The 23,259-nt window shown below is 37.9% G+C and overlaps 1 protein-coding gene across 1 annotated transcript in view; it reads right to left on the bottom strand.

Moving 5' to 3' along the window:
• The window catches only part of LOC121874600 (tetratricopeptide repeat protein 21B-like), a gene marked incomplete in the record, with an annotated part of 547,778 nt that overhangs the window by 337,045 nt on the left and 187,474 nt on the right, over window positions 1-23,259 (bottom strand). The window contains 1 exon segment of the mRNA XM_042378823.1: window positions 6,135-6,324. Within this exon segment, the coding sequence (XP_042234757.1) occupies window positions 6,135-6,324 (190 nt within the window).

The following is a 23,259-nucleotide window of genomic DNA, read 5'->3' as shown; positions in this document are numbered from 1 at the left end:
TAACTGAATGTTGTTTTAGCTCATAAAATTCATACAAATTACCGGTCAGAATATAATTTACATTGCTGGAATTCTTATAATTTGGTGATCATTTTTGAATATAAACAACATATATTTTGCATTAAACATACAATTTTAGATAAAAATTGTTCCTCTAAATAATTATATATCTTTTGTCCAAATATATTTATATTCAAAATATTCCTGATCTTACAAAGGAATCAGCAATGTCAATTATATTATCTAACTTTTAATCAGAGGTATTATTTAATACTAAATGTTACAAAAACTCTCTTGAATGGAGGATTGGTGGGGGGTGGGGAGGGTTGGGACTGACCCGTGATGGTTGGAAGAGGGGAAGGCAAGGTGGATCACTTTGGTTGTGAATCATTAGAAGAATATTTTTTTTATTAACTGAAGATGTTGTTTTAGCTCATAAAATTCATACAAATTATCCGGCCAGAATATAATTTATTGCTGGAATTCTTACAATTTGCTGATCATTTTGAATAAGCATCATAGATTTTGCATTAGACATACAAATTTTAGATGTAAGTTTATTCTGAGTAAATATGTTATCTTTTGTGAAAAAATATATGACATTTATATTCAAAATATTCCTGGTCTTACAAGGGAATCAGCAATGTCAATTATATTATCTAACTTTAGTTTGAGAATTATTTATTACTATACCTGGTTTTCCCCAAAAAATTTCTCAGAGGAAGAGCCAGTGAGTGTAGTGTGAGAAGAAGGGGGAGAGTTGAGTCCATTATTTGAATGGACATTAACTAGCGACTGTATTTCTCTATTTCTCTTAAGCAGTATTAATTGGCATTAACACTTACCATCATAAAATTAAGATGTTGTTTTACTACCTTGCATAGTTATTTGTCGTCCAAAAGTGGAATTTGAAGTGGGGCTGGGTTCTGTTAGAATTAATCCCACTCTGTTCTGTTATTCACTTATGGTTTATAGCAGGACCCTCTGGAGTTCAATTGACGTTAAGTGGGAGTACAACTAATATATATATATATATATATATATATATATATATATATATATATATATATATATATATATATATATATATATATATATATATATATATATATATATATAGGTTAACAATTTAGATTGAACTGCCTTCCATAAGAGATCTTCAATTAGGTTAACGAAAAAAAAATTCGGTGAGCAGAAGTTCTTATGAACCCGACCTCAACATGTTTAAACTTGCACTGACCAGACAGCAGCCAGCTTTAGTATCAGTCATAATACATTAATCGGTTCTAGGGCTTAAATTCCTTACTATTTTAGTAAATATCAAAGAAGTTTATACTATTCAATAATTTTAAAAAGTTTAATATTAAATTTTTTTAGTCATTTTAACAATTGTGTGAACAAAATTGAAAGGTAAAAGTGACTAGTTTAATGGCTGGCATCCAGCCTCTTAACACAGCAAACAGGCGTCAGTCTCTCTCTGGTTTCACTGGAGGTAACATTTTTGCTTGAGATATCTTCAACTAAGCAGCTTTTTCTGTGTTTCCAGGCAATTATTGGTCATTTTGAAATTTATTTTACATATTGACAATATATAGTGCAGTGCAGTGTTATTTTAAGAAAAATATTCTTTATTTACAGCTAGTTTAACTTTGAAAAATCGTGTTACCATTGTTTAGCGAATCCAGCATGGGGCCCTAAGAGATCAGAAAAGCAATTCAATCCAAATAAAGCGAAATAATAAAAAACACGAACAAGGCATTAAATCAAATCGCTATGCAAGGAGATATGGCATTATAGAAAATAACAATAGGCAATTCTTGCCTAAAAGACAAATTTAAAGAGTGAGCGTGAGAGACAAATCTACAAGAGTGTTTAAAAAGTAGATACCTAATCGTAGAAACTGAGGTTACTTATCATCTGGATTGGGGAGAAAACAGATGAAGGTGATTCAGTTTCTGGTGAACATTTAATGAAAAGAGCCAAGGACATTTATAACATTTAAAGGCAGATCAACCTGGTTCTTCAGGAACAGAATTTGAAGATTTTCGAGGCTATAAGAAACTGGTTCGAAAAATTTAGAAAAAAAGAAGTAGAGCATTTAAGTGTTGTTAGGCATGGGTAGGCTGCTAGTGCTGATAAAGAAGGGGCAGCAAAGTTTTAGTTGAATTTAAAAACTGATGGAAGAAAGAAAATTATCTTCACAGCAAGTGTTCAATGTGGACGAAACTTGGGCTGTTCTGAAAAAGATGCCCAAAAGAACATTCATCACCAAAGATGAAGCCTCTTTACCTGGGCATAAACCCATAGAAAGACAAATCTCACTCTATTTAGCGGGTGCCAATGCTTCAAAGTTTCGACTAGAAGCCTATGCTATCTACCACTCTGAAGCAGGGTGTTCAGAAGCAACAGAAAGTGTGACTAAGAACAAAGCTTGGGTTGTGGAAGTCCAACATAGGCATGGGGTGTGGGTGATTCTTTGTGAATGGGCTGTTGATGTGTTTGCCTGTCAAAACTACCTAACCACCAATAAGCTTCCTTTAAAGGCTCTTCTCCTCATGGATAATGATCCTGGTCATGACCCTGACCTTGCCAGCAATTTGGAGTATCAGATTTGACTTTGTGAAAGTGTTGTTTTTGCCTCCAAACACTACATCACTCATACAATAATGGACAGAATGTAATCAACAACTCAAGAAGTTGTACATGAAGAAAATGTTTAGGAGGTGTCATCCAGGCAACTTCCTTGATCTCGAACTAACACTGAAACAGTTCTGGAAGACACAATTCAACGTCCTGGAGGCTGTAAAATTGATTGTGTCATTATGGCAGAAAGTCTCCAATAGAACCTCAATTCTTCATGGAAGCACTGTGTGCATCAGTAGTCCATGATTTGAGAGTTGAGGAAAGAAACAGAGTTGGACCAGGAGATTGTCCGTGGTCGATCGTGGGCAGGAGGTGGAGGAGGAAGGATGTGGAAGAGCTTGGTGATGTCTCAAGAGGAGGAACTTCTCCTGACTTGAGCAACTGGATGAGATATTCTGAATTGAGGCTGACGGTGGTGAGGAGGAAATTAGAAAGTGATGACCATATGTCAGCTAAACAGTTGAAGATGTGAATTTACAGGAGAAGTTCCGGGAACTGGCCAAAGCACTTAGAAGTGGAAAAAACTGAACTAACTTTGTGTCATGTTGAGGACTCAGTGGTCTCCTTCTTTAGAAGCATAAGTTAATGGTGAGGAGACAGGTGCCCCACAGACCACAATTGACACTTTCTTCGAGAAAGTAAAAGGCAGAGGGAACAAGATGCTAGCCGCAGCCTTCCACTAAGAGGAGGATGATGCTAGCCTCAGCCTTCCACTTCAGAAGGAGAGGATCTGTTCATGGTGGAGAATCTGTCCAGTCCAAAGGTTCTGGCATTTCATGGAAGGTGACTCACCTTCCAAAAAACTGATAAAAATGCTATATCACACTCCACTTCCTTCTCTTCTCCCTTCTCCTCCACCTCCACTTCAATGCATCATCATCATCATCATCCAGGAGCCTTCTACACTACCTCAAAGTAAGTAGAATTTTTCTACCATTTTGTTGAAGTTAGAAATTTTCGGTCGGTGAGCTGGAACCAATTACCCAAAAACCCATTGAAACAATGGTTTCGGTTAACGAACGGTTAACGAACGACCTTCTGGAACGGATTGAGTTCGTTAACGGAGGGGTACTGTATATATATATATATATATATATATATATATATATATATATATATATATATATATATATATATATATATATATAGATAGATAGATAGATAGATAGATAGATAGATGGATAGATGATGATAGATAGATAGATAGATAGATAGATAGATATAGATAGATAGATAGATAGATAGATAGATAGATAGATAGATAGATAGATAGATAGATAGATAGATAGATAGATAGATAGATATATATATATATATATATATATATATATATATATATATATATATATATATATATATATATATATATATATTATATATAAATTCTTCACTAACGCTGTCAATTGAACCCAGAGGTCCATGAAGTAAATCAGTTAAGAACAACAGAACATATGGGATTAATTCAATAGAAACCGGCCTGACCCCAAACTCCACTTTTGGAAGGCACATACCTATGTTGTAGTAAAATAACATCTATTTTATGATGGTACATGCACACAATTAATACTTAAGAGAAATACAGTAGCTGTTAATGTCTATTCAAATAATGGACTCAACTCCCTCCTCTCACATATGCCACTGGCTCTTCCTCTCAGAGAAATTTTGGGGAAAACCACTAAATTTTAATAAATAATACCAAACTAAAGTTAGATAATACAATTGACATATCTGTAAGACTAGGAATATTGAATATAAATGTCATATATTTTGCACAAAAGATAACATAGTTAATTTGAGAAAAAAATTTATCTAAAATTTGTATGTCTAATGCAAAATATGATGTTTATATTCAAAATGATCATCAAATTATAAGAATTCCAGCAATGTAAATTATATTCAGACTGGATAATTTGTATGAATTTTATGAGCTAAAACAAATATCTTCAGTTAATAAAAAAAAAAAAATTTTCACAGGGTAACAGATGGTCGGCCTGTCCCTCCCTCCCCCACCCCCACCAACCGCCCCAAGGAGATGTGATAACCACTAAATTTTAATAAATAATACCAAATTAAAGTTAGATAATATAATTGACATTGCGGGATTCCTTTGTAAGATAGGAATATTTGAATATAAATGTCATATATTTTGCACAAAAGATAACTATAGTTAATTTGAGAAAAATTTTTATCTAAAATTTGTATGTCTAATGCAAAAATATGATGTTTATTCAAATGATCACCAAAAGAATTTCAGCAATGTAAATTATATTCTGGCCGGTAATTTGTATGAATTTTATGAGCTAAAACAGGCAGTCAGGCAGGGTGGGCAAATCTAAAATAGCGTCTGCATGGACACTGCGTATATGTGGAAAAAACGTTAAGTGAAAGTTCATCAGAGGCACCGCGTATATGATAAAACGCGTTATGAAACCGTTAGGCGGGAATACTATATATATATATATATATATATATATATATATATATATATATATATATATATATATATATATATATATATATATATATACAGTATAGTCTGGCTTTAAGCAGTTTTTGTTTACACATTTGGTCATTTATGCGGTGCCTTACCAGAATGAAATGTTTTAATACGAGGTAAATTTCATCATTTACCCTAGAAGTGGCGCAGGCAGGGTGCGCACAAGATCACCCAGTCATCAAAACATTACCGAGTTCTTCACCCGCCACCCACCACAGCCGGCCCAAGTCAGTGAGAGTCGCCACCCACCACAGCCGGCCCAAGTCAGTGAGAGTGATAGTGAGGATATGGACATTGAGGGATTTTGACAAAGAGGCCCTGTAAGCCTCTGTGGTGGATAGTGATACAATTGATACAAGTGATACAGGTGAGGGCCAATAATCTGCCCTCTGCCTCGGAACCAACCCCCCATCCCCGTGTGCCCAGCCATCTTTTCTACTAATGTAAGTGTTAAAAAACCTAATAATATTGATATATCTCTTAAATAATAATTGCGTGTGCATACCATCATAAAATTAAGATGTTATTTTTACTACAACGTACGTATTGTGTCGGAAAAAGTGTAGTTTGGGGGTCGGCCCAGTCTCTATTTCAATTAATCCCATATGTTCTGTTATTTCGTTTAGGCGTTTCTCGTTTTACGCGGACCTCCATGGGTTCAATTGACCGCGTAAATGTAGACTATACTGGGTGGGTGGGTGGGTGGGTGTGTGTGTGTGTGTGCTGTTAACCACATAGGAAAAAAGTAAACACGAAGTTCCCAAGTGCGTTCGTGTAAATCACATCTTCAGGGGCAAGTGCAGACTAAAGAGTAGTTACTGACAAGGCTAATATATACAGATATTGTTTGATATTAAGAAAAGAAAAAAAAGAAAGTGGAACAATCAATGATTACCACTCTTTTGGAGATGAAATGAAGGAGGGAGAGGGAAGTGTGTACGAGTACAGTAAACTTCATCAAAGACCAAAATATTCAAAGAGGGGGACAACTCACCTATATTATCCAAAACATACTGCAAGGATGTGGCTGCCCCTTTTATATCACCAGTGATGAACTTGAGGCGAGCAGAGAGTGTGAGCGCAGCAAGAAGAGCAGGGCAGGCACGAGTGATGGCTTCAAGCACTAACAATGTCCGCTTCACTACTGCAGGTATGCTGTTCTCTATACCTTCTGCTGGGTTTGGCTAATACAGTAGAGAGAAAGTAAAAGCTGTGCATTAGGAATATATAGCAAACAGATACAGAAGTAGATAAAAAAAAAAGCTGAGATCTGTGGGAACAAGAAAATAGGAAGGAAATTTAAGAAGAAAACAGGTTGGGATGAGAGGTCGGCAGTGCAAGCTATTTATGGAGTGAAAGAAAGTAAAAGTGGGTCCCTTAAGCATGACTACATGTTAGCGACAGTGTGGATACAGCACACTGTATAACAAGCCTTCAATACACAAGGAGGCAGTATGGTCGGCACTGCGCTCAACCGCATTCACTTCCCTAAGTTGTAAGATTAGGTACCCATTTACAGCTGGGTGAATCGGGAGTGCCCAGGAATCGAATAACCGACCCCTGGAACAGGAGGCGAGTGCTGTATCCACTTGACCACCATGTTCCTACTGAAGGAGTAGAGAAAGGTATATGAGTGCCAGCTGTAGGCAAAGAGTGATGAAAGAAGGGGAGAGTACAGAAAGCTGAGAGGAGAAGGAAGGAAGATGTACAAAAAGTGCAAATGTAAAATGATAAAACAGGTTATCACAATGTTTTAAAGACAATAATAACCTGTTCTGGAAGAAGGAAAATTGGGTAAGTAAGAAAAAATGGAAATGGGAGTTAAGAATAAAAGAGGGAAACATACTGCAAAGTAAAGAAGTAATAAAATGATGGAGAGAATGATCCGAGCTGCCAAGCTGCTCAACATAAGAGGAAAAAGAGGAGCTACCTAATTGGGATGAAGAGGGATGAAAACAATTAAAAAGAAAGAGAAAAACCACAAGTGAGGAGAAGAAGTGAAAGGATATAAGTAATCATTCTTAAAAATGGTAATGCTTCAAGAGTGGAATGAATCACAGGAAATTTTAAAGAGGCAAGCTGAAAAGAAATTGTCGGGTTAATGAATGTATAAGTAATGTGAAGAAATGAACAATTTTATGAAACTGAAAATTATGTATCAAGAAACAGTCCAATAGTCTGCTTTTCTTTGATACTGTGTAAATTTCTAATACAGACAAAATGTTGCCAAATGTTGGAAATTAAATGAAAGTATCGTCGAAAATCACGGGACCCAAAAATAGCTGATCTGGCTATCACAGTAGCCTCAATTGCAACCATGTGTACGCTTATCATTGACTGATCTGGGTTATCGCGGAATTATCATGGGACAGCGGCGGGTTTGCAAGAGCCAGCAGTAGCAGTGAATGGCAAGAGATGGCATCACGGCTCGTGGCGCCAGCTTCCAACGATAGCATTTGTTCCCACCATGTTTTGGTTGGTGTTTGAAGATGGTTTCCTGCTCTGTGCTTTTTTTTTTGGTACAATTTTTGTAACTTTTGCTTACCCTCCACCATGGCACCTATGAACAAGAAGAGTGTTAAGGTTCCTAATCCAGCCAAGCGACGAAGACGTGTATATTCTCTGTTTGAATGTTCCCATGTTCCCAACATGGATAAGCATGCATTTGGCAACACACCCATTACATGTTACCACTTCCTTTCACTCCACCTCTCTAATCACCTCCACCTTTAACTTTCTCATTCCATAATTTAAAATTTATGTAACATACTGTGGAAGGAATATGACGTTGTTCATTTATACTTACACTCAATTTTGTGGGTAGACATCAGCTGTTCAGTTGTGTCTGGCAGTGTTACTAAACAAACCTATTGATGCACCATCTCCTTACCACTTAACACAATCTCCCCCTCCATGATCACCACCACTAGCTCTATTATCACCACCTAAATCACAATTTCACAAATGGATTTGCTTTAGCCAGAGCAGATTAGCATGATATCTACTGCCTCCCACCAACTTCCAACCTTCCCAGCCACTGCGTCTGACTGACACTGCCTCTCACTCATTTTCCTATGACTGTCATTCATGATACAATATTGTACAGTATGGTACATTGTTTATTTGTTAATCATTAACCCCTACACCCCGGGTGACATATTAAGACACCCGACTAGTGCGCCACGGGTGATGTACCAAGACGCACGCCTTTTCCCGCCACTGTTTAAATGACCAGCGCGGGAAATCAGGTTCCAGCATGACTATTTGCCTGTCATGCCAAACGCTCGGCCACAGGGAAGCTTCCTGAGCATAATTACCAACTTTTGTTTGTTTCATTGTTTGTCCATTTTATCATGTTGTATCAAAATAATATTGCTAAAAGTAGTGAAGTTGTATTGTAGTGTAGTATTATGTTAGATGTGTATTTATTTGTGGAATTATTATTATTTTACTCATTACCGTATATCACGGCCTATAAGACGAAATTTGAACATTAAAAAAATCTGCCCAAAGTTAGGGGGTCGTCTAAACCACCAAGTTTAAAATTCTTACCTCTTAAATATTGTGGTTTAGTGTGTCAAGAGTGGTGATGAAAACATCGTAAGCCACTCACAAGGTCTTACCACTAATTATTTTATACTGAAACTTACGTTTGGCAAGCTGGATTCAAATTAAGAATACCGGTATATTAAAATAATAAAAATGTATTATAAACCTGTCTAACATACCGTAAAAGAGATTTATACCCCTATAATAAACACAGCTATCATCACACACCCCTCCCCACGCCCCCCCCATTTGCCAGTGAGGAGACAAGAAAGGGAAAGTGACCGCGAGATTGGGCTATTTTTAGCCGTGGAGGTGGTCAGTAATGCATACCGGTATCGGTATATTTACTCATAATAATATTTATCTCCTATAAATAATTGATTTAAATTTTATTTTTTTCCAAAGAATATTCAGTAAATGAGTGCATTAATTCTTGAAACTATCGACGGTTAATTACAGACGCTCAAGTGACGTCACTAGTGTTTACACTACACCAGCTGGTAATATTTGATGCCATTACTTGAAGTGAATTGGCCTTATTTTAAGTAACTAACTATAAATAAATACAAAAATTAAAAAAAAAGATCAAAACTGAGAAATAATATACTGTATGTATGTTGTGTTGTCAAAGTAAGAGGAACAATTGTGTAAGTACGTAATATTTTTTCACTCAAATCCTAATGAAACACTACTGGAGAACATTCCTTTGTCGCAAAACAGTTTATAAATTAAAGAAAATAATTACAGTGTGTTTAATATATTACAGTATATTATAAATAAATAAATAAAACAAATAATTCGGTAAATCTATTTAAAGTAAATGGAAAATAAGCAAACATGTTATTTACCAAGACCCTTCCGTCTGGCTCAGGGTGAGATGTAGGGGAGATAAAGAAGGCTATTTATAGCCCATCAGAAGTGACCAGTACCCTAATGCACCATAAATAATTCATTGAACATTCATTTTTTGTACATAGTATATTCAGTATATATATATATATATATATATATATATATATATATATATATATATATATATATATATATATATATATATATATATATATGTGTAATAAATGTATGTAGTAAGTACATACTGGTAACCTTTTTCACTCAAATCCTAATGAAACACCACAATTAGAATACGGTGGTTGCTGTTGAACCACATGTTGTATAAATAGTCACACCACCGAGACGAGGGAACACTCCCAACACGCTTCAGTGACGTCACTAGTGTTTACACTACACCAGCGGGTATAATTTGATGACATTACTTGAAGTGAATTGGCCTTATTTTAAAAAATCAAGGATGGTTGGTAAAGGACTACTGAGTCAGTGGGTAAGTGTCACATTTGGGGTACTGGTCTTATACAGCAAATAGAGCTCAAAAGCTACTTTTTAAATGGAAATTTGGGGGGGGCGTCTTATGCACCCCGCCGCCTTATAGGCCGTGATATACGGTACTTGCTCTACCAAACACGAAGGCAGCCAGACAGCCTGGCGATCGACTGCGTGTGTGTTGCCAAGCACTTTTTATGAAAAATAATGCATATAAAATATTCTAAATGAATTACTTATAGCAAATACATATTATGATCAGTAAATATATGCATTACTGGCCATCTTGGGCACAAAGGCAAGCTAGAAATAGCTGGTAAGTGCATAGGTGCCAACGAGCATCAGCTGAAGGGTCAAGACATACCTAGCACTCCTCTCGGAGCAGCCAGGTCAACTGTTAAGTTGGCCCATACCAACTCCCTCCCCTGAACCCTCCTCCCCACCGGAATATCAACAAGTTCTCGCCAGAAGTTACTATTTAACTTAGGAAAGGAATGGAACCAGTGTTAAACAGAGGTGAACAGTGGTGAACAGTGCTTAAGTCAGTGAGAACAACTCAACAGTAACAGTCGTACCCAAGTTAACCTTCACACAGTGAGGTACCAGGTACCCAGTGATAACGGCCCGTGAGACCCAACAACCAGCCATGTGTTAATCCATCTACGATAGGAAGGCCTGGGACCACACCTCACTCATATAACACCATCTGTGAGGGAATTACTACACCACGTCAGGTCCCTCATAACACCATATGTGAAGGAGTTACTACACCACGTGAGGCCCCTCATAACACCATCTGTGAGGGAATTATTACACCACGTGAGGCCCCTCATAACACCATCTGTGAGGGAATTACTGAGGCCCCTCAAACACCATCTGTGAGGGAATTACTACAGAGGCCCCTCATAACACCATCTGTGAGGGAATGAGGCCCCGCATAACACCATCTGTGAATTACTACACCACGTGAGGCCCTCATAACACCATCTGTGAGGGAATTACTACACCACGTGAGGCCCCTCATAACACCACCTGTGACGGAATTACTACACCACGTGAGGCCCCTCATAACACCATCTGTGAGGGAATTACTACACCACGTGAGGCCCCTCATAACACCATCTGTGAGGGAACTACTACACCACGTGAGGTCCCTCCTAACACCATCTGGGAGGGAGTTACTACACTACGAGTTTGCTGTTCAACACCTACAATAATCTGTATGTTCACTGTATGTTCCTTTACCTTTCTCTAGTGAAGGCTTTTGTTAAACCACCAATGTATGTAATAAGTCATTTATGTCCAATGTATATTTTCAGCCTTCGGGCTGCAGAACTTTTTCAATAAACCGTCAATTATTATTATTATTATTATTAAAAACAACACTGTCCCCTTATCTCCCTCCCCGCTCCCTCCTTCAGCACTGCTAGGGGAATTTCTAGAGGGTCAATACATAGTTTATCATACTTAATATTTAATGTTTTATCATTTAAAAAGGTTAAAAACATTTTTGGAAAAGTTTTGATTTTTCTCGATTTACCCAGCGTGGGGGATACTGCCAGCGGCACCCTAACCCGGGGCTTATGGGTTAATTAGTAAAGATATGTTATTTGTATTATATCTTTTAATGCACCTACACATTTTTGGGGGTATATTTTGGTCAGTTAGGGGCTGCATCTTTGGGGTCATGGGATGAAACTAATTTTTCCAATATGTTATGTTTTTCAATATGTACGGTTTTGCTTATCACGGTAGTTTTCTGGAACCTAACCCCCTCAATTATCGAGGCTACATATATCTCACATTACGCTGATTCTAAAATAATGTCGAAGAGCAATCATGAAATTTTAAATACTATTGGTTGTTTTAAATCTTCTCCCACTCTGCCAGTATTAAGGATCCTTCCATTATATATTAACTATAATTTAGTGCACTATCAATGTTATTTTCCTTCTTTTTTTTCCTAAATATTTATTTTTGACTACACATGTGTTACTCAAACACTAAACAAAAATAAAAACTGACAGTAAGCCTTAACAAACACAACCTAACCTGCTATCGCCGCTGGCTTCAACTACAGTGCTGGTGTTGCCTTACCCGGACAAACATTAAATCTCCCCCCCCCCCTCATGCGACCTGTGACCTCGCCAGATATGGCGGCTGGGGAGACAAGAGGTCCTGATTCTGCTGAGTGCATAGTTTAGAGGGTGGCATGGCCGCCTGGCCTCCATGATGCAGATCGCCCTCTGCTAGCAGTGGTGAACACCGACTCCCAATCCTGGCCGAGTTTTGTGCTGGAAAAATTTACACAGTACTATTGTCCCTTGGAACACCATACTGGTTCGCAGTGACCCGCACTTGTAAGTACAGCCAAGGTGATGACATACCCCTCAGTACTGAAATACAGTATTGTGGAATAATTATGCCTACTCGTTTCTGACTTATCTGAAGCAATAAGACAATGTGGAATGAAGTGTAACTAAGATTAAAAGAGTTAGGAACTTTGTATCATGTCACTATGCTTAATAATCATTTGTAATTAAGATGAAATTGTGTGAAAATAACTTATTATGTATCAGATAGATCACCATGTAATACTAATGAACGCCTTGTTCTCTGCAGGTTTTGACCACATCAATAAATATCGAATGCATCAAAAGGCGGGTTTCAATCATTCCCTTCAACTTGCCCGTCACCTGAACGTCTTTAACTAAGGAGTTTATAGTCAAAACAAGTACAGGGGGCGTCGAAGGGAAGTCTCAACTACTAGGAGGACAAAAGGACCACAGGACACACTGCCAGCGCCGGGAGTTCAGCGTGGGACAACGTACGTCATCAGTCAGCCATCCACCCACACACAGTATGTGGGACGTCGGCGTGGGAGACTGTGACATGGAGTGTCGTGTGTTTGAGTGAAGTGTTCAAATATCTGAGGGGTTGTGATAAAGTTTTAGTTCAAGCGTACGGGGCTGTGAGCGTTTGTTTGCGACGAGCGAGCTCGTGCACCCAGTGAATGATTATTCACTACACTCGGTCCGAGCAGATGGGCTGTTATTGTTCATTCCGGACAGGCAAGCCCACCCTCCCAGTGATTATAAGTAAGTGCGTGCGTGCGTGCGTGCGTGCGTGAGTGAGTGAGTGAGTGAGTGAGTGAGTGAGTGAGTGAGTGAGTGAGTGAGTGAGTGAGTGCGTGCGTGCGCGCACCAGTGATCATAATGGGGAGCTGACCGGGTTTGAGGTAACAAATAATCAACTCAACGAAGTACAAGGTAAGTGTGATTAAATTGACTTAATATCACCCCAATTTGTGACACCGTAAACAACCTGCAGTGATCCACTTGTACCACCGTAAACAACCTGCAGTGATACACTTGTAACACCATAAGCAACCAGCAGTGATCCACTTGTAACACCATAAACAACCTGCAGTGATTCACTTTTAACACCCTAAGTAACCGGCAGTGAAGTGCCACTTGTAACACCGTAAGCAACCTGCAGTGATACACTTGTAACACCATAAGCAACCAGCAGTGACCTACTTTTGTCAAACATAAATACAAGCAGCGAGCCGCACCAATGAACGCAAATACAGTCGGTGAGCAGTGGTTCATCGAAAAACTTTGAAACCTAACCGGAGCTGCAAATAATTCTCAATAAGAGGACCAGAGGTAGTGGGAATGGATCCAGAGCGACGAAAGGGAAATGTTAACATGGATGAAGGTGACCGAGACCCAGAGGTAGAAGTTTCCCTCCGGAGCTGAACGACCATGATATTACGGCCACAGAAGCTGAAGGGGGCCACCCTCTGTCTCAGCCTGAATGATCAGCACCTGACCAAAATCCCGGGTCTAACATGATGGCAGAAGTGCGACGAACTGTGACTGAAATGCTGGAAGCATCTTTTGCAAAAGGGAAAACAGCACGACGTTTTGACGAAGGAAACGTCAACCCAGGCTAAAGACAACAACCGGGGGGACTCTTGGCAAGTCTCCCACTGGGATGACTGGACGCCCCAAGGGCCGCAAGGAATCGACAAAGACGAAGATGTGCAAAAAGTTGAAATGGAGCAGCCTGAAAGGAGAGAGAAGTACGGCGGCAAGGAAGAGTCCGGCAGCACCTCAACATCACTGAAATGTTGTCATCCTACCACATGCAAAATGCACGAATCCCTACTTTCAGGGGGGAGAGCCGTGGAGAATATTGGGACTACATGAATAGCTTCAAGAGATATATGGGAAACTCCACTGCCCCAGATTGGGAGAAACTACAAATGGTAATCCACTCGTGTTCAAGTAATATTCGGAATGTTCTGAACCCATTCACCAGGATGAAGTCCTCTGAGGGCTATAGAAAGGTCCTGAGCACCCTGAAGGACCGGTATGGTGATGAGAACGCCCATGTCAAAGAGTTACTGATGAACCTGATCAACGGACCACCTGCCAAAATAACCAACGGCGAGGGCCTGCAGGACTTGGCCGACGAACTTCAAGCGTGCATTTGCAGCTTTGAGTCCATGGACTCACTGGAACCCTCGAGCATCTCCTCGTAAAGAAAGGCATTATTGAAAGGCTTCCTGGTCGTTTACAAGAAAGGTATGAGATTACAGTCCTCGATCACCCTTCAACGAGATAAGCCATATGAAAATAAGGGACATCTGGCAGTTCATACAGAGCACAGCGAAGGAGGCGAAAAGGGCGCATACTCGATACACTAGCTTGAGGTGCGGGGGAAAAGAGTGATCTAGCAAACAAGCCATAACTCTTGTGACCAACGAAGTGGGAGAACGAGATTGTCCACTTTGTCATGGCCCTCATCGGCTGCCACAATGCTCAAACTTCCGGAAGTTAACAAGGACGGGAAAAAGCGACACAGTCAAAGAGTTGGGCCAGCACAAAGCAAGCAAATGTATGTTTGCCTTCCGCCCATGCGACATCGACTGGTGTAGTAATGCACATTCAAGATGGCTACACCTGCGGAAGGAAGGGACAGGCAGGTAGGAGCAGCCGCCAAATCATAAGATCAAATAGGGTAGATGCCGACGTTAGGGAAGACCGAGGATTCAAGAGAGAACGCCAGGACTATGACCTCGAAGATAGAGAGCAGAGTGGTGGAACCAGAGGAAGAAAGGATAGAAAGAGAGAGCCCCGAGAAGATGACCAAGGAAATCAGCTGAGGCAGTTCAACCAAGCCGACGACAGGCAAGGAGAGAGGGCATATGTGAATTGCATGGATACTACTGTAAGAGGGCGAAATCAATGACTAAGCCAAGACTAGGCCGCGCTCCCACTTCTAGAATTGCAAGTAATGGGAAAAGGGTTCACAGGATTGGAGAGAACTACTGTGCTACTGGACACAGGCAGCGACAGGTCTTACTGTGCCAAGAGACTGGTCGAAAGACTAAGAATGCGAGTGAAACCAACATCACTCTTCATAAACACGTTAACCCAAGGGGAACAATGTAACACCACAGAAGTAGATTTGGAAGTAGGAGGCATTAACACCCGGAGAGCGAAGTGTCCCATACTTAAGGTACTAGTACTTGACAGACTGCCACGTTCTTTAGAAAACTTGACAGCTACAGCCCTAGACATAGATGCATGGGGACACCTTCGAGGACTTGCTCCACTTCCATCAAACAGACGAGTCGCAGAGTTACTGACTCCCCTCGAGTGTCAGATGGGGCCGGATGGAGCACCTTTTGCAATATGGACAAGATTGGGTTGGACGATTAATGGGCCTCTGATGGGCAATTTAACTCACAGGTTTACAACGGGATGCTCCATGCTGACCGCCTCTACACAAAAAACTTGTTTGGAAGAGCAGGTGAGGTGCTTCTGGGAGATCGAAGCGTTACACCAGACCATGGGAGATGGCTCTCCATCATCAGTGGAGGATAAATTGTTCATTGAGCTTTTGTTGTCGACTGGACAGAGAGTGGAGGGACACTACCAATTCCCAATTCCATTCCGACGCCAACCGCCCTGTCTACCTGACAACAGAGAGCTAGCCGAGCGTCGCCTACTGGGACTAAAGAAACGCATATCGAGGGACACAAGGTTGAGACTACGGTACAAGGAAGAAAAGGAAAAGTTATTCAACGAAGGCTTTGCCGAAAGGGTACCACTAAAGCAATTATCGAAGTCTGGTGGAAGTAGCTGGTATTTGCCTCATCACCCAGTACTGAATCCCAACAAGCCAGACAAGGTACAGATAGTTTTCAATTGTGCAGCAGCCTTCACGAAGGCTTCACTCAAAGACCAAGTGCTCCAAGGACCAGACCTAAACAACAAATTGATTGGAGTGCTCATGCGGTTTAGACGAGGGCTGATCACCCTAATGGCCGACATTGAAGCGATGTTCCATTAAGTGAAGGTAAACCCAGAACACAGAGACGCTTTACGATTCCTCTGGTGGGAAGGTGGAGATTTGAAACAAACGCCAATGACATGTAGGATGACAGTGCATCTCTTCGAAGGAGTGTGGAGTCCCTCGTGTGCGGCCTATGCTCTGCAACGGACTTTCCAAGACTTCGGAGATGGGTTCTCGGATGCCGCAAAAAAAGCAAAATCAAACTTCTATGTAGACGACCTGCTCCTGTCAATAACTGAACCCAAAGAAGCAATTACGATATCTCGGCAGTTGCGACATCTTCTATCCCTGGGAGGTTTCAAACTCACAATATGGATCAGCAACGACAAAGAGGTCCTCAACACGACACCATTTGAGAGTCGACATGCTGGAGTGAAAGAAGTGAACCTGGGATGTGAAGACCTACCACAGAGAGAGCCTTGGGAGTCATGTGGGACCTAAATGGAGACCAGTTTGCAGCAAAGGTTCAGGTTCCCACCCGACCAGCGACAAAAAGGGGTTTACCATATATCTCGGCCTACAAGACGGAATTTGAAAAAAAAAAAAAAATCAGCCCAAAGTTAGGGGGTCGTCTTAAGCACCAGAGATAAAATTCTTACCTCTTAAATATTGCGGTTTAGCTGTCAAGAGTGGTGATGGAAACATGGTAAACCACTCACAAGGTCCTACCACTAATTATTTTATACTGAAACTTACATCTGGGAAGCTGGATTAAAATGAAGATTACCTGTATATTAAAATAATAAAAATGTATTATAAACCAGTCTAACATACCGTAAAAGAACAATATACCCCGGTAATAAACACAGCTGCTATCATCACCGACCCCCACCCCCATTTGCCAGTGACAAGAAAGGGGAAGTGACCTTGACTGTGACCGCCTGTGGCTATTTTTAGCCGTCCTTGTGTTCGGAGGTGGTCAGTAATGCATATCTGTATATTTACTGATCATAATACTTATCTCCTATAAATAATTCATTTAAAATTTATTTTTTTGCAAAGAATATTCAGTAAATGACTGCATTAATTCTTGAAACTACCTACAGTGGTAAATTTAGGATATAAATAATGAACAGAAGTCACGTCATGGATTCGGAGTTTGGTCCTTAACGATCACCATAAATGTACCAGGTATAATGGTAGCCTCCCTTTTTCGCTTAACACGTATATAAATTAAAGAAAATACTTGCAAGATATTTAATATATTACAGTATATTATATATATAAATAAATAAACAAATAAATTGGCAAATCTATTTCAAGTAAATGGAAATATTTTACTCACACCAACATTAGTTCCAATTAAATAACTGACGCTAAAGTGAGTCACTAGTACACCAGTTGAAATTTGATGCCAATACTTGAAGTGAATTGGCATTATTTAAATAACCAACCATAAATAAATGGAAAAACGATCAAAGGTGAGAAACATTATATTGTATGTATGTTGTGTTGTCAAGGGAAGAGAAACAATTGAAACTCTGCAATTGTGTGTAAATGAGGCAGAAAGATAGATTAGCAACCTAAGACTTGGTCACAATTTTCGTGATGCCATATGGAAGTAGGGTCTACCATTAGACAATACTGTACATTATGCTTCCAATATCTTCCCAGGCAGTAGAATCTCCTGTTTGGTAGCTGCCTAAAACTTTTAGTAATATTAGTTTGATACAACATGATAAATTAGACAAACAATGAAAATAAACAACAAAAGTTATTTACCAAGACCTTTCTCTCAAAACAGAGGGTAACAGATGGAGAGGGAGATAAGGAGGCTATTTATAGCCTGTCTTTGTGTAGAAGTCGACCACACTAGAAATAATTCATTTAAAATTTATATTTTTACATAGAATATTCAGTACATGACTGCAATTATAAAATATTGTGAATATATATATATATATAGAGTGGGGTATGCTATAACGAACGGATTCTACTACGAATATTCCTATAACGAACGGTTTTACCTATAAAATTGAAAATGCTATAACAAACGAAACTCCTACAACAAATTTTTTTTTCTTTTACTAATTTATTGTTTTTTATTACAAGTATTAATGATATTCTTTATTTCAGGAGTTTAGATGCATATTTATGAGCTTTTTTACAATTTTTTATTATATTTTTCAGTGTTAAGTGGTTGTATTTGGGGGCTGGAACGGATTAATCCTATAATGAACAAATGCTATTACGAACAAGGTTCTATAACCAATTAGATTCGTTATAGCATACCCCACTGTGTATATATATATATATATATATATATATATATATATATATATATATATATATATATATATATATATATATATATATATATATATATATATATAATATATATACATACACAGTTGTACCCCACTTAACGCCGTCAATTGAACCCAGAGGGTCCCGCGTTAAGTGAAATCCGCGTTAAGTGAAATCCGCGTTAAGTGAACAACAGAACATATGGGATTAATTCCAATAGAAACCGGCCCGACCCCCAAACTCCACTTTTTGAAGGCACATACCTATGTTGTAGTAAAAATAACATCTTAATTTTATGATGGTACATGCACACAATTAATACTTAAGAGAAATACAGTCGCCAAGTTAATGTCCATTCAAATAATGGACTCAACTCCCTCCCCCTCTCACACTACAGTACACAGCCAGCTAACAGATGGTCGGTCGGTCCCTCCCTCCCCCCCCCACCCCCCACCAACCGTCCCAAGGAGATGTGTGGGATAACCTCAAACTAAAGTTAGGAAAATATAATTGACATTGCTGGATTCCTTGTAAGACCAGGAATATTTTGAATATAAATGTCATATATTTTGCACAAAAGATAACATAGTTACCTAGAGAAAAATTTTTATCTAAAAATTGTAAGTTTAAAGCAAAATATATGATGTTTATATTCAAAATGATCACCAAATTATAAGAATTCTAGCAATGTAAATTATATTCTGACCGGGTAATTTGTATGAATTTTATGAGCTAAAACAAATATCTTCAGTTAATAAAAAAAAAATAATCTTCAGGACACTATCTGTCAATCAAAGTACCCCACCTTGCCTCCCCCCCTCTTCCAACCGTGCGGTCAGTCCCAACCCTCCCCCCCACCCCCACCAATCCTCCCTTCCAGAGTTTTTAACATTTAGTATTAAATAATACCTCAGATTAAAGTTAGGATAATATAATTGACATTGCTGGATTCCTTGTAAGACCAGGAATATTTTGAATATAAATGTCATATATTTTTGACAAAAGATACCATAGTTACCTAGAGAAAAATTTTTATCTAAAAATTGTAAGTTTAAAACAAAATATATGATGTTTATATTCAAAATGATCACCAAATTTTAAGAATTCCAGCAATGTAAATTATATTCTGACCGGGTAATTTGTATGAATTTTAAGAGCTAAAACAAATATCTTCAGTTAATAAAAAAAAATAATAATTCTTCACACGGTAACAGATGGTCGGTCGGTCCCTCCCTCCCCCCCACCCCCCACCAACCGTCCCAAGGAGATGTGTGGGATAACCACTAAATTTTAATAAATAATACCTCAAACTAAAGTTAGGATAATATAATTGACATTGCTGGATTCCTTGTAAGACCAGGAATATTTTGAATATAAATGTCATATATTTTGCACAAAAGATACCATATATACCTAGAGAAAAATTTTTATCTAAAAATTGTAAGTTTAAAGTAAAATATATGATGTTTATATTCAAAATGATCACCAAATTATAAGAATTCCAGCAATGTAAATTATATTCTGGCCTGGTAATTTGTATGAATTTTATGAGCTAAAACAGGCAGTCAGGCAGGGTGGCGGGTGGGGCAAATCTAAAAATAGCGTCTCGGACACTCACCGCGTATATGTGGAAAAAATCTGCGTTAAGTGAAAGTTCAGCTTTGGCAAGGCACATTATATGCAGCAGCGTTAAGTGGTTGTGGTGGAAACTGTATATATAATATGTATAACCAATAATAATAATATATATAATATATATATATGTATATATGTATATATATATATATATATATATATATACTATATATATATATATGCGGTACATGCATACATACATACATACATACATACATACATACATACATACACTTATATATACTTATATATACCAATATATATATATATATATAACAACAACCTTATATATATATACTTATACTGTATGCTGTAACAACCGCCTGCCTGCCGCCGCCGCCGCCGCCTCGCCGCCGCCTCTCTCCTCACCCTTACTTCCTTAACGCCGCCGCTATATAACCCTTATGCCTGCAATTTACCCCCACGCGGTCCAGGTGAACCCCGAGGTCGCGTTAAGTGGCTCACGTTAAGTAAAGCGGCGTTAAGTGAATAACAGAACATATGATTAATTCCAATAGAGCCAACCCGACCCCCAAACTCCACTTTTTGGCGACAAATAACTATGTTGTAGTAAAAATAACATCTTAATTTTATGATGGTACATGCACACAATTAATATAAGAGAAAATAAGAGAAATGCAATTAAGCCAAGTTAATGTCATTCAAATAATGGACTCAACTCCCTCCCTCTTCTCACACTACACTCACTGGCTCTTCCCTCTGAGAAATTTTGGGGAAAACCAGGTATAGTAATAAATAATTCCTCAAACTAGAAGTTAGGATAATATAATTGACATTGCTGGATTCCTTGTAAGACCAGGAATATTTTTTGAATATAAATGTCATATATTTTTCACAAAAGATAACACATATTTACTCAGAATAAACTTTACATCAAAAAATTTACAGCATGTCTAATGCAAAATGTAGTGAACATATTCAAAATAGTCATAAATTGTAAAATTCCAGCAATGAAATTTATATTCTGGCAGGATAATTTGTATGAATTTTGTATGGCTAAACAAATATCTTCAGTTAATAAAAAAAAATATTCTTCAAACTGTCATATTAATCAAGTACCCCCACCTTGTACCTCACAGCAGCGTGGTCAGTCCCAACCCTCACTTTTACTAATCCTCCTTCAAGAGTTTATAACATTTAGTATTAAATAATACCTCAGATTAAAGTTAGGATAATATAATTGACATTGCTGGATTCCTTGTAAGACCAGGAATATTTTGAATATAAATGTCATATATTTTGGACAAAAATGCTTATAGTTACCTAAAGAACAATTTTTATCTAAAAATTGTATATTTTATCACAAAATATATATTGTTTATATTCAAAATGATCCTAAATTATAAAATTCCAGCATTGTTATATTCTGACGAGTAATTTGTATGAATTTTGTAATTTCAAAACAAATATCTTCAGTTAATAAAAAAAAATAATTCTTCACAGGGTAACAGATGGTCCGGTCGGTCGGTCCTCCTCCCCACCCCCACCCCTGTACGTCCCAAGGAGATGTGGTAGGATAACCACTAAATTTTAATAAATAATGCCTCAAACTAAGTTAGGATAATATAATTGACATTGCTGGATTCCTTGTAAGACCAGGAATATTTCGAATAAATGTCATATATTTTGGACAAAAATAACATAGTTACCTAGAGAAATATTTTATCTAAAATTGTATGTTTAATGCAAAATATATGTTGTTTTATATTCAAAATGATCACCAAATTATAAGAATTCCAGCAATGTAAATTATATTCTGAAAACTGGAAATAATTTGTATGAATTTTATGAGCTAAAACAGGCAGTCAGGCAGGGTGGCCGGGTGGGGGTGGTGCGAATCTAAAATAGCTCTGAGCGGACACTCACAGCGTATATGATGAAAATGCGGCGTTAAGTGAAAGTTCAGCTTTGGCAAGGCACGGTATATCCGTAACGTTAAGTGAAAGTAGTTAAGCGAGGTAAAACTGGGCGTATATCTGCAACGTTAAGTGGCGTTAGCAGGTAAATATATATATATATATATATATATATATATATATATATATATATATACCCCGACTTACGACTCGTGGACTACGACCGTCGGGACTTCGACCGCCTCAAATATAGATAAATTTTTTTTTTTTTTTTTTTATAAATGACACACGCATTTTCTATACCTTAACGGTTCCAGTTAATGTAGTCTCCATGTATAATTAGAAAAATTTGGGGCCCCATGTGCATTCAGCTGACTACATTAAAGGTTAAGTGCTCAGTCACACTGTATCCATTCCTTATTATTTATTACTTTCACTGTACTGTATCCATTCATCATTATTCATTACTTTTACTGTACTGTATTTCATTGTAGATTTTTTATTAAAAAATTTTTTTTTTTTTTTTTTTTTTATCTATATCGGACTTACGACCATATCGGACTTACGACCTAGATTTGGTCTAACCCCGTCGTAAGTGGGTTTAGATATATATATATATATATATATATATATATATATATATATATATATATATATATATATATATATATATATATATATATATATGTATATATATATATATATATATATATATATATATATATATATATATATATATATATATATTATATATATGTATACCCACTTAGCGGTCAATTGAACACAGGGTACCATAAGTGAAAACCGCGTTAAGTGAACAACAGAACATATGGGATTAATTCAATAGAGACTGGCGGGACCCCCAAACTCTACTTTTTCGACACAATACCTATGTTCTAGTAAAAATAACATCTTAATTTTATGATGGTACATACTTAGTACTTAAGAGAAATAGAAATACAGTCGCTAAGTTAATGTCCATTCAAATAATGGACTCAACTCCTCCCCTCTTCTCACACTACACTCGCTGGCTCTTCCCTCTCTGAGAAATTTTGGAAACCACTAATTTTAATAAACAGAGGTGTAATAGAACTGTTACAGTCA

The sequence above is a fragment of the Homarus americanus genome, unplaced genomic scaffold (genome assembly GCF_018991925.1).
Source record: "Homarus americanus isolate GMGI-L3 unplaced genomic scaffold, GMGI_Hamer_2.0 scaffold34360, whole genome shotgun sequence".
Taxonomy (NCBI): Eukaryota; Metazoa; Arthropoda; class Malacostraca; order Decapoda; family Nephropidae; genus Homarus; species Homarus americanus.
Note: the sequence above shows the minus strand (reverse complement) of the source record. Positions and strands in the feature narration are given on the sequence as shown.